Source organism: Cetorhinus maximus, chromosome 23, assembly GCF_964194155.1.
Source record: "Cetorhinus maximus chromosome 23, sCetMax3.hap1.1, whole genome shotgun sequence".
NCBI lineage: Eukaryota > Metazoa > Chordata > Chondrichthyes > Lamniformes > Cetorhinidae > Cetorhinus > Cetorhinus maximus.
In genome coordinates this window covers 38,869,385-38,886,224 of record NC_135901.1, presented here as the reverse complement: position 1 = coordinate 38,886,224, position 16,840 = coordinate 38,869,385, and the positions used below count along the sequence as shown (strand labels likewise).

At 57.4% G+C, this 16,840-nt stretch overlaps 2 protein-coding genes across 6 annotated transcripts in view; one reads left to right on the top strand and one right to left on the bottom strand.

Annotated features, from left to right (window-relative positions):
* The window catches only part of LOC144697486 (uncharacterized), a 352,987-nt gene that overhangs the window by 4,117 nt on the left and 332,030 nt on the right, over positions 1-16,840 (bottom strand). For 2 of the 5 annotated variants that reach the window (XM_078569474.1, XM_078569472.1), the window contains one exon: positions 4,211-4,336. The exons of the other annotated variants lie outside the window; for them this stretch is intronic. In XM_078569474.1, the coding sequence (XP_078425600.1) occupies positions 4,211-4,336 (126 nt within the window). The remainder of the gene's footprint in view (positions 1-4,210; positions 4,337-16,840) is intronic. 5 annotated transcript variants of the gene reach the window in all.
* Positions 1-16,840, top strand: part of LOC144697482 (uncharacterized) — a 45,064-nt gene that overhangs the window by 11,649 nt on the left and 16,575 nt on the right. The gene's annotated exons all lie outside the window — the stretch shown is intronic.

The window sequence follows — 16,840 nt, the reverse complement described above, 5'->3', positions numbered from 1 at the left end:
ACCTCTCTTTCCTCCTTTAAGATACCCCTTAAAACCGACCTCTTTGACCAAGCTTTTGGTTACTTGACCTCATATCTCCTTATGTGACTCAGTGGCAAATGTTGCTTTGCAACATTTCTGTGAAATGCCTTGGAACATTGTGTTTCTCTAGCACTTTCCATGTAAGACAAATTGTTGTTGTTGATTTGAAGATATATCACTGTTCCTTCATCATCGCCGGGTAAATAACCTGTAACTCCTTACCTAACAGCATTGTGGGAGCACCTTCACCACACGGACTGCAGCGGTTCAAGAAGGTCAAACATCATCTTCTCCACAGGCAACTGGGGATTGGCAATATTTGCTGGGATCTGTCTCACAGATTAGTCAAGCAACAGCCTGATATGGTCATCCTCACAGAATCATACCTTACTGATAATGTCCCAGACACCACCATCACCATCCCAGGGTATGTCCTGTCCCACCGGCAGGACAGACCCAGCAGAGGTGGCAGCACAGTGGTGTGCAGTTGCGGGGTGGGGGGGAGTTGCCCTGGGAGTCCTCGACATCGACTCTGGACCCCACAAAGCCTCGTGGCATCAGGTAAAACATGGGCAAGGAAACCTCCTGCCGATTACCACATACCTCCCTCCCTCAGCTGATGAATCAGTGCTCATCCACTTGTACACCACTTGGAAGGAGCACTGAGGGTGGCAAGGGCACAGAATGTACTCTGGGTGGGGGACTTCAATGTCCATCACCAAGAGTGGCTCGGTAGCACCATTATTGACCAAGCTGGCCGAATCCTAAATAATATAGCTGCTAGACTGGGTCTGCAGCAGGCAGTAAGGGAACCAACAAGGGGGGAAAACATACTTAACTTCATCCTCACCAACCTGCCTGCCGCAGATGCATCTGTCCATGACAGTATTGGTAGGAGTAACCACCACACAGTCATTGTAGAGACAAAGTCCTGCCTCCACATTGAGGATACCCTCCATCGTATTGTGTGGCATTACCACCCTGCTAAATTGGATAGGTTTCAAACAGATCCAGCAACTCAAGACTGGCCATCTGTGAGGAGCTGTGGGCCTTCAGCAGCAGAATTATACTCAAATACAACCTGTAACCTCATAGCCCAGCATATCCCCCACTCTACCATTACCATCAAGCCAGAGGATCAACGCTGGTTCACTGAAGAGTGCAGGAGGACATGCCAGGAGCAGCAACAGGCATACCTAACAATGATATGTCAACCTGGTGAAGCCATAACACAGGACCACTTGTGTGCCAAACAGCATAGGCAGCAAGTGATAGACAGAGAAAAGCGATCCCACAGCCAATGGATCAGGTCTAAGCTCGACAGTCCTGCCACATCCAGTTGTGAATGGTGGTGGACAATTAAACAACTCTTTGGAGGAGGCTCCACAAATATCCCCATCCTCAATGATGAAGGAGCCCAGCACATCAGTGCAAAAGGTAAGGTGAAGCATTTGCTACAATCTTCAGCCAGAAATACCAAATGGATGATCCATCTCAGCCTCCTTCCAAGGTCCCCAGCATCACAGATGCCAGTCTTCAGCCAATTCGATTCACCCCACATGACATCAGGAAAACGGCTGAAGGCACTGATTACTGCAAAGGCTATAGGCGCTGACAATGTTCCGGCTATAGTATTGAAGACTTGTGCTCCAGAACTTGCCGCACCCCTCGCCAAGGGTTCCTGTACAGCTACAACACTGGTATCTATCTAGCAAGTGGAAAATTGCCCAGGTATGTCATGCACACAAAAAGCAGGACAAATCCAACCTGGCCAATTATCGCCCCATCAGTCTCCACTTGATCATCAGTAGAGTAATGGAAGGGTTCATCAACAGTGCTATCAAGCGGCACTTGCTTAGCAATAACCTGCTCACTGATGCCCAGTTTGGGTTCCGCCAGGGCCACTCAGCTCCTGGCCTCATTACAGCCTTGATTTAAATGTGGACAAAAGAGCAGAACTCCAGAGGTGAGGTGAGAGTGACTGCCCTTGACATCAAGGCTGGATTTGACAGAGTGTGGGATCAAGGAGCCTGAGCAAAGCTGGAGTCAATTGGAATCAGGGGGGAAAATCTCCACTGGTTGGAGTCATACCAAGCACAAAGGAAGATGGCTGTGGTTGTTGGAGGTCAGTCATCTCAAGTCCAAGACATCAACGCAGGAGTTCCTCAGGGTAGTGACCTCGGCCCAACCATCTTCAGCTGCTTCATCAATGACCTTCCTTCCATCATAAGGTCAGAAGTGGGGATGTTTGCTGATGATTGCACAAAGTTCATAGCCATTCGCGACTCCTCAGATACTGAAGCAGTCCATATCCAAGTGCAGCAAGACTTGGACAATATCCAGGCTTGGGCAAGTAACATTCCCTGATACAACAAGTATCAGGCAATGACCATCTTCAACAAGAGAAAATCCAACCATCACCTCTTAATGTTCAATGCCCTTACCATCACTGAATCGCCCACCATCAATATCCTGGGGGTTACCATTGACCAGAAACTGAACTGGACTAGCCACATAAGTACTGTGGCTACAAGATCAGGTCAGATGCTAGGAATGGTGCAGTGGGTAACCCACCTCCTGATTCCCCAAAGCCTGTCCACCATCTACAAGGCATAAGTGAGGAGTGTGATGGAATACTCCCCACTTGCCTGGATGAATGCAGTTCCCACAATACTCAAGAAGGTTGACACCGTCCAGGACAAAGCAGACCGCTTGATTGGCACCACATCCACAAACATTCACTCCCTCCACCATCGACGCACAGTCGCAGCAGTGTGTACCATCTACAAGATGCACCGCAGGAATTCACTATATCGCCTTTCTTCACTGTCACTGGGTCAAAATCCTGGAACTCCCTTCCCAACAGCACTGTGGGTGTACCTACACCACATGGACTGCAGCGGTTCAAGAAGGAACCTCACCACCACCTTCTCAAGGGCAATTAGGGATGGGCAATAAATACTGGCTCAGACAGAGAAGTCCACATCCCGTGAATGAATTAAAAAGATATAATGTTTCAGGCCATCCTGAATGAATTAGGGGGGGAATAAAAATGGTGCAGAATGTGATGGCCAATATAAGCTCAGAAGTGAAAGAGAATTGAACTACAAACAATTCCTGACTATGAAGGATACTGTGGGAAGATAAAGCTGGTGAGACAGCAGCACATGGGCAGCAGTGGAAAGCTCATTTAGACATGGTCAACAAAAGTAACAGTAAAATCCTAAACAGAGCTAAAATACACCCATTATTTAGACAGAGGAAGTTAGACAATGGCAGAGAGGTGATCAGGGAGGGCAGAGGTGAAATAGAGCAATAGATGGACATGGATTCAGGTCCACAGTAAAGGAGCCACACCAGCCTCAGAAACATGGAACCTCTCAGAGGTAACAGAGCATAGAACTAGAGGTCTCGGTTGTAAATGAATGGTCAAAAACATTCAGCTCTGAAATAATTTCAGTTACCCCGGGCCTGGTGAAAGGAGAAATCCAGACTTTTGCAGCCTGGTCTCTGCAAACACAGGGTCATTACCTTGTTATTTGGGGTCTGTGGCCTGCACTGTGTATTTATGAAGCCTCTCTGCCCACTCCGCTGGCTCCATTGCTCCTCACACACCCACTAACTCTGTTAGTTTGCTCCACAAATTCAGAGTTTGCAATTTTAAACTCTCCTGCTGGAGTCTGCAGCTGGAAAGATATCAGAAGCACTGGAGTCAGAGAAAAATCTCCCAGTTGACGAAATACCCAGGGAACGGGGTGATGTCACCGTGTAATTGTCGATGTGTGATGATGTCACCGTGTAATTGTCGATGTGTGATAATGTCACAGACACAAACACTGAACATCTGGGTCTGTGCAAACCAGTGATCACCACATATTATGAAGGATGTGAGGGTCCTTGAGAGGGGGCAGAGGAGATTTACCAGAATGGGTTGAGGGATGAGGGATTTTAATTGTAAGGTTAGTTTCGAGAAACTGGTGTTGTTCTCCTTGGAGCAAAGTAGGAAGATTAGATAGAGGTAAACAAGTTTATGATTGGCTTACATAACGTAGTTAAAGAAGAGCTGTTCACAGTATCTGATTGTATAAGGATCACAGGACACAGATTTAAGATTTGGGGCGAGATCTACAGGAGGCATGTGAGGAGAAAATTTTACACGAGTGGTAATGACCTGGAACTCAATGCTTACACTCAGAGGCCGATAATATCCAGGTCCTGATGAACCGAGTGACTCTGTGATGTTTGGTTTGAGTTTCCCATCTGCAAATCCTTCCCATTTAATATCGTGTAAAAAGGAGTTTAAAGAACAATCCATCTGTGTCAATCCAGGATAGAAATTGCAAAGAGTCAAACATTTCTCTTGGTTTGAGTTTGCTGTGTGAAAATCCTCCCCTTAAACTCCCTGTAAAAGGAGTTTCCAAAATCCATCCCTGTTAGTACAGGATAGAAATTCACAACATTCTCTCCTCTTGCTACCATCGTGACACCCTGGTTCACTCCTCCATCACCCCCGACACCTCAACCTCCTCTCATGGCAGCTTCCCATGCAACCACAGAAGGTGCAACACCTGACCCTTTACTTCCCCCCTCCTTACCATCCAAAGGCCCAAACACTCCTTTCAAGTGAAGCAGCATTTCACTTGCACTTCCCTCAATTTAGTCTACTGCATTCGCTGCTCCCAATGCGGTTTCCTCTACATTGATGAGACAAAACGCAGACTGGGTGACCACTTTGCAGAACACCTTCAGTCTGTCCACAAGTATGACCCAGACCTCCCTGTCACTTGCCATTTTAACACTCCACCCTGCTCTCATGCCCACATGTCCGTCCTTGGCCTGCTGCAATGTTCCAGTGAAGCTCAACGCAAACTGGAGGAACAGCACCTCATCTTCCAACTCGGCACTTTACAGCCTTCCAGACTTAACATTGAGTTCAACAACTTTAGATCATGAACCCTCTCCTCCATCCCCACCCACTTTCCGATCCCCCTTTTTCCAGTGAGATCTGTACAAACTCATCATGACAGCATGGCTGCTCGTTTGTCTCTGTAACTGACCACGATGCTACAGGAAAACAATGAAGTGCCGGATGAACTTTAGACAGTGTTAGACTTCTGGGTTGGGAAACTTGCTGTCCAATTTAGACAAAAGGATGACGCCAGGAAAGCTGAGAAACATTATGTTTGACTGTGGCTGATGTTCCGTGGGAAGAGCTCAAATCAGCAGAAGACAAGTTGACAATGCAGTTCTACGTGCTAAAGCTCCAGCCACAATGTTAATTTTTATGTGCGTGTGGCCTGCAACTGATTTTGTCTATGTGTGAATGGCCTGTGATAAGAAAAAGGATCCTCACCCCTGACCTGGAAGGACCAGGGTAGCAGGTGTATGTGAACACCATCACCTCCAAGTTACCCTCCAAGTCACACACCATCCTGACTTGTCTGACATCCAGTACTGGATGAACAGAACCTTCCTCCATTTAAATGTTGGGAAGACTGAAGCCATTGTCTTCAGCCCCCGCTCCAAACTCAATCCCGAGCCAACGATTCCATCCCTCTCCCTGGCAACCAGACAGTTCACAATCAAGGTGAAATATTTCACCCCAAGATGAGCTTCCAGCCACATATCCACATCATCACCAAGACCGCCTATTTCCAACTCAGTAATAAAAACAGAAAATGTTGGAAATACTCAGCAGGTCAGGCAGCATCTGTGGAGAGAACGAGAGTTAATGTTTCAGGTTCTGATGAACCTTCCTCAGAACTGGGGAAAGATAGAAATGTAATAGATAAAAACAAAAAACTGCGGATGCTGGAAATCCAAAACAAAAACAGAATTACCTGGAAAAACTCAGCAGGTCTGGCAGCATCGGCGGAGAAGAACAAAGTTGACGTTTCGAGTCCTCATGACCCTTCAACAGAACTAAGTAAAAATAGGAGAGGGGTGAAATATAAGCTGGTTTAAGGTGGGGGGACAGAAGTGGGGGGACAGAAGTGGGGGGACAGAAGTGGGGGGACAGAAGTGGGGGGACAGAAGTGGGGGGACAGAAGTGGGGGGACAGAAGTGGGGGGACAGAAGTGGGGGGACAGAAGTGGGGGGACAGAAGTGGGGGGACAGAAGTGGGGGGACAGAAGTGGGGGGACAGAAGTGGGGGGACAGAAGTGGGGGGACAGAAGTGGGGGGACAGAAGTGGGGGGACAGAAGTGGGGGGACAGAAGTGGGGGGACAGAAGTGGGGGGACAGAAGTGGGGGGACAGAAGTGGGGGGACAGAAGTGGGGGGACAGAAGTGGGGGGACAGAAGTGGGGGGACAGAAGTGGGGGGACAGAAGTGGGGGGACAGAAGTGGGGGGACAGAAGTGGGGGGACAGAAGTGGGGGGACAGAAGTGGGGGGACAGAAGTGGGGGGACAGAAGTGGGGGGACAGAAGTGGGGGGACAGAAGTGGGGGGACAGAAGTGGGGGGACAGAAGTGGGGGGACAGAAGTGGGGGGACAGAAGTGGGGGGACAGAAGTGGGGGGACAGAAGTGGGGGGACAGAAGTGGGGGGACAGAAGTGGGGGGACAGAAGTGGGGGGACAGAAGTGGGGGGACAGAAGTGGGGGGACAGAAGTGGGGGGACAGAAGTGGGGGGACAGAAGTGGGGGGACAGAAGTGGGGGGACAGAAGTGGGGGGACAGAAGTGGGGGGACAGAAGTGGGGGGACAGAAGTGGGGGGACAGAAGTGGGGGGACAGAAGTGGGGGGACAGAAGTGGGGGGACAGAAGTGGGGGGACAGAAGTGGGGGGACAGAAGTGGGGGGACAGAAGTGGGGGGACAGAAGTGGGGGGACAGAAGTGGGGGGACAGAAGTGGGGGGACAGAAGTGGGGGGACAGAAGTGGGGGGACAGAAGTGGGGGGACAGAAGTGGGGGGACAGAAGTGGGGGGACAGAAGTGGGGGGACAGAAGTGGGGGGACAGAAGTGGGGGGACAGAAGTGGGGGGACAGAAGTGGGGGGACAGAAGTGGGGGGACAGAAGTGGGGGGACAGAAGTGGGGGGACAGAAGTGGGGGGACAGAAGTGGGGGGACAGAAGTGGGGGGACAGAAGTGGGGGGACAGAAGTGGGGGGACAGAAGTGGGGGGACAGAAGTGGGGGGACAGAAGTGGGGGGACAGAAGTGGGGGGACAGAAGTGGGGGGACAGAAGTGGGGGGACAGAAGTGGGGGGACAGAAGTGGGGGGACAGAAGTGGGGGGACAGAAGTGGGGGGACAGAAGTGGGGGGACAGAAGTGGGGGGACAGAAGTGGGGGGACAGAAGTGGGGGGACAGAAGTGGGGGGACAGAAGTGGGGGGACAGAAGTGGGGGGACAGAAGTGGGGGGACAGAAGTGGGGGGACAGAAGTGGGGGGACAGAAGTGGGGGGACAGAAGTGGGGGGACAGAAGTGGGGGGACAGAAGTGGGGGGACAGAAGTGGGGGGACAGAAGTGGGGGGACAGAAGTGGGGGGACAGAAGTGGGGGGACAGAAGTGGGGGGACAGAAGTGGGGGGACAGAAGTGGGGGGACAGAAGTGGGGGGACAGAAGTGGGGGGACAGAAGTGGGGGGACAGAAGTGGGGGGACAGAAGTGGGGGGACAGAAGTGGGGGGACAGAAGTGGGGGGACAGAAGTGGGGGGACAGAAGTGGGGGGACAGAAGTGGGGGGACAGAAGTGGGGGGACAGAAGTGGGGGGACAGAAGTGGGGGGACAGAAGTGGGGGGACAGAAGTGGGGGGACAGAAGTGGGGGGACAGAAGTGGGGGGACAGAAGTGGGGGGACAGAAGTGGGGGGACAGAAGTGGGGGACAGAAGTGGGGGACAGAAGTGGGGGGACAGAAGTGGGGGACAGAAGTGGGGGGACAGAAGTGGGGGGACAGAAGTGGGGGGACAGAAGTGGGGGGACAGAAGTGGGGGACAGAAGTGGGGGGACAGAAGTGGGGGGACAGAAGTGGGGGGACAGAAGTGGGGGACAGAAGTGGGGGGACAGAAGTGGGGGACAGAAGTGGGGGGACAGAAGTGGGGGGACAGAAGTGGGGGGACAGAAGTGGGGGGACAGAAGTGGGGGGACAGAAGTGGGGGACAGAAGTGGGGGGACAGAAGTGGGGGGACAGAAGTGGGGGGACAGAAGTGGGGGGACAGAAGTGGGGGGACAGAAGTGGGGGACAGAAGTGGGGGGACAGAAGTGGGGGGACAGAAGTGGGGGGACAGAAGTGGGGGACAGAAGTGGGGGGACAGAAGTGGGGGACAGAAGTGGGGGGACAGAAGTGGGGGGACAGAAGTGGGGGGACAGAAGTGGGGGGACAGAAGTGGGGGGACAGAAGTGGGGGGACAGAAGTGGGGGACAGAAGTGGGGGGACAGAAGTGGGGGGACAGAAGTGGGGGGACAGAAGTGGGGGGACAGAAGTGGGGGACAGAAGTGGGGGACAGAAGTGGGGGGACAGAAGTGGGGGGACAGAAGTGGGGGACAGAAGTGGGGGGACAGAAGTGGGGGGACAGAAGTGGGGGGACAGAAGTGGGGGGACAGAAGTGGGGGGACAGAAGTGGGGGACAGAAGTGGGGGGACAGAAGTGGGGGGACAGAAGTGGGGGACAGAAGTGGGGGGACAGAAGTGGGGGGACAGAAGTGGGGGGACAGAAGTGGGGGGACAGAAGTGGGGGGACAGAAGTGGGGGGACAGAAGTGGGGGACAGAAGTGGGGGACAGAAGTGGGGGGACAGAAGTGGGGGGACAGAAGTGGGGGGACAGAAGTGGGGGACAGAAGTGGGGGGACAGAAGTGGGGGGACAGAAGTGGGGGGACAGAAGTGGGGGGACAGAAGTGGGGGGACAGAAGTGGGGGGACAGAAGTGGGGGGACAGAAGTGGGGGGACAGAAGTGGGGGACAGAAGTGGGGGACAGAAGTGGGGGACAGAAGTGGGGGGACAGAAGTGGGGGACAGAAGTGGGGGGACAGAAGTGGGGGGACAGAAGTGGGGGACAGAAGTGGGGGGACAGAAGTGGGGGGACAGAAGTGGGGGGACAGAAGTGGGGGGGACAGAAGTGGGGGGACAGAAGTGGGGGGACAGAAGTGGGGGGACAGAAGTGGGGGGACAGAAGTGGGGGGACAGAAGTGGGGGGACAGAAGTGGGGGACAGAAGTGGGGGGACAGAAGTGGGGGGACAGAAGTGGGGGGACAGAAGTGGGGGGACAGAAGTGGGGGACAGAAGTGGGGGGACAGAAGTGGGGGGACAGAAGTGGGGGGACAGAAGTGGGGGACAGAAGTGGGGGGACAGAAGTGGGGGGACAGAAGTGGGGGGACAGAAGTGGGGGGGACAGAAGTGGGGGGACAGAAGTGGGGGACAGAAGTGGGGGACAGAAGTGGGGGACAGAAGTGGGGGGACAGAAGTGGGGGGACAGAAGTGGGGGGACAGAAGTGGGGGGACAGAAGTGGGGGGACAGAAGTGGGGGGACAGAAGTGGGGGGACAGAAGTGGGGGGACAGAAGTGGGGGGACAGAAGTGGGGGACAGAAGTGGGGGGACAGAAGTGGGGGGACAGAAGTGGGGGGACAGAAGTGGGGGGACAGAAGTGGGGGACAGAAGTGGGGGGACAGAAGTGGGGGGACAGAAGTGGGGGGACAGAAGTGGGGGGACAGAAGTGGGGGACAGAAGTGGGGGGACAGAAGTGGGGGGACAGAAGTGGGGGGACAGAAGTGGGGGGACAGAAGTGGGGGGACAGAAGTGGGGGGACAGAAGTGGGGGACAGAAGTGGGGGACAGAAGTGGGGGACAGAAGTGGGGGGACAGAAGTGGGGGGACAGAAGTGGGGGGACAGAAGTGGGGGGACAGAAGTGGGGGGACAGAAGTGGGGGGACAGAAGTGGGGGGACAGAAGTGGGGGACAGAAGTGGGGGGACAGAAGTGGGGGGACAGAAGTGGGGGGACAGAAGTGGGGGGACAGAAGTGGGGGGACAGAAGTGGGGGACAGAAGTGGGGGGACAGAAGTGGGGGACAGAAGTGGGGGGACAGAAGTGGGGGGACAGAAGTGGGGGGACAGAAGTGGGGGGACAGAAGTGGGGGGACAGAAGTGGGGGGACAGAAGTGGGGGGACAGAAGTGGGGGGACAGAAGTGGGGGGACAGAAGTGGGGGGACAGAAGTGGGGGGACAGAAGTGGGGGACAGAAGTGGGGGGACAGAAGTGGGGGACAGAAGTGGGGGACAGAAGTGGGGGGACAGAAGTGGGGGGACAGAAGTGGGGGACAGAAGGTGGGGGACAGAAGTGGGGGGACAGAAGTGGGGGACAGAAGTGGGGGGACAGAAGTGGGGGGACAGAAGTGGGGGGACAGAAGTGGGGGGACAGAAGTGGGGGGACAGAAGTGGGGGGACAGAAGGGGGGACAGAAGTGGGGGGACAGAAGTGGGGGGACAGAAGTGGGGGCAGAAGTGGGGGGACAGAAGTGGGGGGACAGAAGTGGGGGACAGAAGTGGGGGGACAGAAGTGGGGGGACAGAAGTGGGGGGACAGAAGTGGGGGGACAGAAGTGGGGGGACAGAAGTGGGGACAGAAGTGGGGGGACAGAAGTGGGGGGACAGAAGTGGGGGGACAGAAGTGGGGGGACAGAAGTGGGGGGACAGAAGTGGGGGGACAGAAGTGGGGGGACAGAAGTGGGGGGACAGAAGTGGGGGGACAGAAGTGGGGGGACAGAAGTGGGGGGACAGAAGTGGGGGACAGAAGTGGGGGGACAGAAGTGGGGGGACAGAAGTGGGGGGACAGAAGTGGGGGGACAGAAGTGGGGGGACAGAAGTGGGGGACAGAAGTGGGGGGACAGAAGTGGGGGGACAGAAGTGGGGGACAGAAGTGGGGGGACAGAAGTGGGGGGACAGAAGTGGGGGACAGAAGTGGGGGGACAGAAGTGGGGGGACAGAAGTGGGGGACAGAAGTGGGGGACAGAAGTGGGGGGACAGAAGTGGGGGGACAGAAGTGGGGGGACAGAAGTGGGGGACAGAAGTGGGGGGACAGAAGTGGGGGGACAGAAGTGGGGGGACAGAAGTGGGGGGACAGAAGTGGGGGGACAGAAGTGGGGGGACAGAAGTGGGGGGACAGAAGTGGGGGGACAGAAGTGGGGGGACAGAAGTGGGGGGACAGAAGTGGGGGGACAGAAGTGGGGGGACAGAAGTGGGGGGACAGAAGTGGGGGACAGAATGGGGGACAGAAGTGGGGGGACAGAAGTGGGGGACAGAAGTGGGGGGACAGAAGTGGGGGGACAGAAGTGGGGGGACAGAAGTGGGGGGACAGAAGTGGGGGACAGAAGTGGGGGGACAGAAGTGGGGGGACAGAAGTGGGGGGACAGAAGTGGGGGGACAGAAGTGGGGGGACAGAAGTGGGGGGACAGAAGTGGGGGGACAGAAGTGGGGGGACAGAAGTGGGGGACAGAAGTGGGGGGACAGAAGTGGGGGGACAGAAGTGGGGGGACAGAAGTGGGGGACAGAAGTGGGGGGACAGAAGTGGGGGGACAGAAGTGGGGGACAGAAGTGGGGGGACAGAAGTGGGGGGACAGAAGTGGGGGGACAGAAGTGGGGGACAGAAGTGGGGGGACAGAAGTGGGGGGACAGAAGTGGGGGGACAGAAGTGGGGGGACAGAAGTGGGGGGACAGAAGTGGGGGACAGAAGTGGGGGGACAGAAGTGGGGGGACAGAAGTGGGGGGACAGAAGTGGGGGGACAGAAGTGGGGGACAGAAGTGGGGGACAGAAGTGGGGGGACAGAAGTGGGGGGACAGAAGTGGGGGGACAGAAGTGGGGGACAGAAGTGGGGGGACAGAAGTGGGGGGACAGAAGTGGGGGACAGAAGTGGGGGGACAGAAGTGGGGGGACAGAAGTGGGGACGGGGACAGAAGTGGGGGACAGAAGTGGGGGGACAGAAGTGGGGGACAGAAGTGGGGGGACAGAAGTGGGGGACAGAAGTGGGGGGACAGAAGTGGGGGACAGAAGTGGGGGGACAGAAGTGGGGGGACAGAAGTGGGGGGACAGAAGTGGGGGGACAGAAGTGGGGGACAGAAGTGGGGGGACAGAAGTGGGGGGGACAGAAGTGGGGGGACAGAAGTGGGGGGACAGAAGTGGGGGGACAGAAGTGGGGGGACAGAAGTGGGGGGACAGAAGTGGGGGGACAGAAGTGGGGGACAGAAGTGGGGGACAGAAGTGGGGGGACAGAAGTGGGGGGACAGAAGTGGGGGGACAGAAGTGGGGGGACAGAAGTGGGGGGACAGAAGTGGGGGACAGAAGTGGGGGGACAGAAGTGGGGGGACAGAAGTGGGGGGACAGAAGTGGGGGACAGAAGTGGGGGGACAGAAGTGGGGGGACAGAAGTGGGGGGACAGAAGTGGGGGGACAGAAGTGGGGGGACAGAAGTGGGGGGACAGAAGTGGGGGGACAGAAGTGGGGGGACAGAAGTGGGGGACAGAAGTGGGGGGACAGAAGTGGGGGGACAGAAGTGGGGGGACAGAAGTGGGGGGACAGAAGTGGGGGGACAGAAGTGGGGGGACAGAAGTGGGGGGACAGAAGTGGGGGGACAGAAGTGGGGGGACAGAAGTGGGGGGACAGAAGTGGGGGGACAGAAGTGGGGGGACAGAAGTGGGGGGACAGAAGTGGGGGGACAGAAGTGGGGGGACAGAAGTGGGGGGACAGAAGTGGGGACAGAAGTGGGGGGACAGAAGTGGGGGGACAGAAGTGGGGGGACAGAAGTGGGGGGGACAGAAGTGGGGGGACAGAAGTGGGGGGACAGAAGTGGGGGGACAGAAGTGGGGGGACAGAAGTGGGGGACAGAAGTGGGGGACAGAAGTGGGGGGACAGAAGTGGGGGACAGAAGTGGGGGGACAGAAGTTGGGACAGAAGTGGGGCTGAAGGTGGGGGGACAGAAGTGGGGGACAGAAGTGGGGGGACAGAAGTGGGGGGACAGAAGTGGGGGACAGAAGTGGGGGGACAGAAGTGGGGGGACAGAAGTGGGGGGACAGAAGTGGGGGGACAGAAGTGGGGGGACAGAAGTGGGGGACAGAAGTGGGGGGACAGAAGTGGGGGGACAGAAGTGGGGGACAGAAGTGGGGGACAGAAGTGGGGGGACAGAAGTGGGGGGACAGAAGTGGGGGGACAGAAGTGGGGGGACAGAAGTGGGGGACAGAAGTGGGGGGACAGAAGTGGGGGACAGAAGTGGGGGGACAGAAGTGGGGGGACAGAAGTGGGGGACAGAAGTGGGGGGACAGAAGTGGGGGGACAGAAGTGGGGGACAGAAGTGGGGGGACAGAAGTGGGGGACAGAAGTGGGGGGACAGAAGTGGGGGACAGAAGTGGGGGACAGAAGTGGGGGGACAGAAGTGGGGGACAGAAGTGGGGGACAGAAGTGGGGGACAGAAGTGGGGGGACAGAAGTGGGGGGACAGAAGTGGGGGGACAGAAGTGGGGGACAGAAGTGGGGGGACAGAAGTGGGGGGACAGAAGTGGGGGGACAGAAGTGGGGGGACAGAAGTGGGGGGACAGAAGTGGGGGGACAGAAGTGGGGGGACAGAAGTGGGGGACAGAAGTGGGGGGACAGAAGTGGGGGGACAGAAGTGGGGGGACAGAAGTGGGGGGACAGAAGTGGGGGGACAGAAGTGGGGGGACAGGAAGTGGGGGGACAGAAGTGGGGGGACAGAAGTGGGGGGACAGAAGTGGGGGACAGAAGTGGGGGACAGAAGTGGGGGGACAGAAGTGGGGGGACAGAAGTGGGGGACAGAAGTGGGGGGACAGAAGTGGGGGGACAGAAGTGGGGGGACAGAAGTGGGGGGACAGAAGTGGGGGGACAGAAGTGGGGGACAGAAGTGGGGGGACAGAAGTGGGGGACAGAAGTGGGGGACAGAAGTGGGGGGACAGAAGTGGGGGGACAGAAGTGGGGGACAGAAGTGGGGGGACAGAAGTGGGGGGACAGAAGTGGGGGGACAGAAGTGGGGGGACAGAAGTGGGGGGACAGAAGTGGGGGGACAGAAGTGGGGGGACAGAAGTGGGGGGACAGAAGTGGGGGGACAGAAGTGGGGGACAGAAGTGGGGGACAGAAGTGGGGGGACAGAAGTGGGGGACAGAAGTGGGGGGACAGAAGTGGGGGGACAGAAGTGGGGGGACAGAAGTGGGGGGACAGAAGTGGGGGGACAGAAGTGGGGGACAGAAGTGGGGGGACAGAAGTGGGGGGACAGAAGTGGGGGGACAGAAGTGGGGGGACAGAAGTGGGGGGACAGAAGTGGGGGGACAGAAGTGGGGGGACAGAAGTGGGGGGACAGAAGTGGGGGGACAGAAGTGGGGGACAGAATGGGGGGACAGAAGTGGGGGGACAGAAGTGGGGGGACAGAAGTGGGGGGACAGAAGTGGGGGGACAGAAGTGGGGGGACAGAAGTGGGGGACAGAAGTGGGGGGACAGAAGTGGGGGGACAGAAGTGGGGGGACAGAAGTGGGGGGACAGAAGTGGGGGGACAGAAGTGGGGGGACAGAAGTGGGGGGACAGAAGTGGGGGGACAGAAGTGGGGGGACAGAAGTGGGGGGACAGAAGTGGGGGGACAGAAGTGGGGGGACAGAAGTGGGGGGACAGAAGTGGGGGGACAGAAGTGGGGGGACAGAAGTGGGGGGACAGAAGTGGGGGGACAGAAGTGGGGGGACAGAAGTGGGGGGACAGAAGTGGGGGGACAGAAGTGGGGGGACAGAAGTGGGGGGACAGAAGTGGGGGGACAGAAGTGGGGGGACAGAAGTGGGGGGACAGAAGTGGGGGGACAGAAGTGGGGGGACAGAAGTGGGGGGACAGAAGTGGGGGGACAGAAGTGGGGGGACAGAAGTGGGGGGACAGAAGTGGGGGGACAGAAGTGGGGGGACAGAAGTGGGGGGACAGAAGTGGGGGGACAGAAGTGGGGGGACAGAAGTGGGGGGACAGAAGTGGGGGGACAGAAGTGGGGGGACAGAAGTGGGGGGACAGAAGTGGGGGGACAGAAGTGGGGGGACAGAAGTGGGGGGACAGAAGTGGGGGGACAGAAGTGGGGGGACAGAAGTGGGGGGACAGAAGTGGGGGGACAGAAGTGGGGGGACAGAAGTGGGGGGACAGAAGTGGGGGGACAGAAGTGGGGGGACAGAAGTGGGGGGACAGAAGTGGGGGGACAGAAGTGGGGGGACAGAAGTGGGGGGACAGAAGTGGGGGGACAGAAGTGGGGGGACAGAAGTGGGGGGACAGAAGTGGGGGGACAGAAGTGGGGGGACAGAAGTGGGGGGACAGAAGTGGGGGGACAGAAGTGGGGGGACAGAAGTGGGGGGACAGAAGTGGGGGGACAGAAGTGGGGGGACAGAAGTGGGGGGACAGAAGTGGGGGGACAGAAGTGGGGGGACAGAAGTGGGGGGACAGAAGTGGGGGGACAGAAGTGGGGGGACAGAAGTGGGGGGACAGAAGTGGGGGGACAGAAGTGGGGGGACAGAAGTGGGGGGACAGAAGTGGGGGGACAGAAGTGGGGGGACAGAAGTGGGGGGACAGAAGTGGGGGGACAGAAGTGGGGGGACAGAAGTGGGGGGACAGAAGTGGGGGGACAGAAGTGGGGGGACAGAAGTGGGGGGACAGAAGTGGGGGGACAGAAGTGGGGGGACAGAAGTGGGGGGACAGAAGTGGGGGGACAGAAGTGGGGGGACAGAAGTGGGGGGACAGAAGTGGGGGGACAGAAGTGGGGGGACAGAAGTGGGGGGACAGAAGTGGGGGGACAGAAGTGGGGGGACAGAAGTGGGGGGACAGAAGTGGGGGGACAGAAGTGGGGGGACAGAAGTGGGGGGACAGAAGTGGGGGGACAGAAGTGGGGGGACAGAAGTGGGGGGACAGAAGTGGGGGGACAGAAGTGGGGGGACAGAAGTGGGGGGACAGAAGTGGGGGGACAGAAGTGGGGGGACAGAAGTGGGGGGACAGAAGTGGGGGGACAGAAGTGGGGGGACAGAAGTGGGGGGACAGAAGTGGGGGGACAGAAGTGGGGGGACAGAAGTGGGGGGACAGAAGTGGGGGGACAGAAGTGGGGGGACAGAAGTGGGGGGACAGAAGTGGGGGGACAGAAGTGGGGGGACAGAAGTGGGGGGACAGAAGTGGGGGGACAGAAGTGGGGGGACAGAAGTGGGGGGACAGAAGTGGGGGGACAGAAGTGGGGGGACAGAAGTGGGGGGACAGAAGTGGGGGGACAGAAGTGGGGGGACAGAAGTGGGGGGACAGAAGTGGGGGGACAGAAGTGGGGGGACAGAAGTGGGGGGACAGAAGTGGGGGGACAGAAGTGGGGGGACAGAAGTGGGGGGACAGAAGTGGGGGGACAGAAGTGGGGGGACAGAAGTGGGGGGACAGAAGTGGGGGGACAGAAGTGGGGGGACAGAAGTGGGGGGACAGAAGTGGGGGGACAGAAGTGGGGGGACAGAAGTGGGGGGACAGAAGTGGGGGGACAAGAAGTGGGGGGGCGGGGGGGTATGGTTGTAGGGACAAGCAAGCAGTGATAGGAGCAGATAATCAAAAGATGTCACAGACAAAAGAACAAAGAGGTGTTGAAGGTGGTGATATTATCTAAGAGAATGTGCTAATTAAGAATGGATGGCAGGACAGGCAAGGTACAGCTCTAATGGGGGTGGGGTGAAATAAGACTAACAGGGCATAAAAGGCATAGATTTAAAAATAATGGAAATAGGTGGGAAAAGAAAAATCTATATAAATTATTGGCAAAAACAAAAGGGAGGGGGAAGAAACGGAAAGGGGGTGGGGATAGAGGAGGGAGTTCAAGATCTAAAGTTGTTGAACTCAATATGAGGAGCTGTAGTCGAGG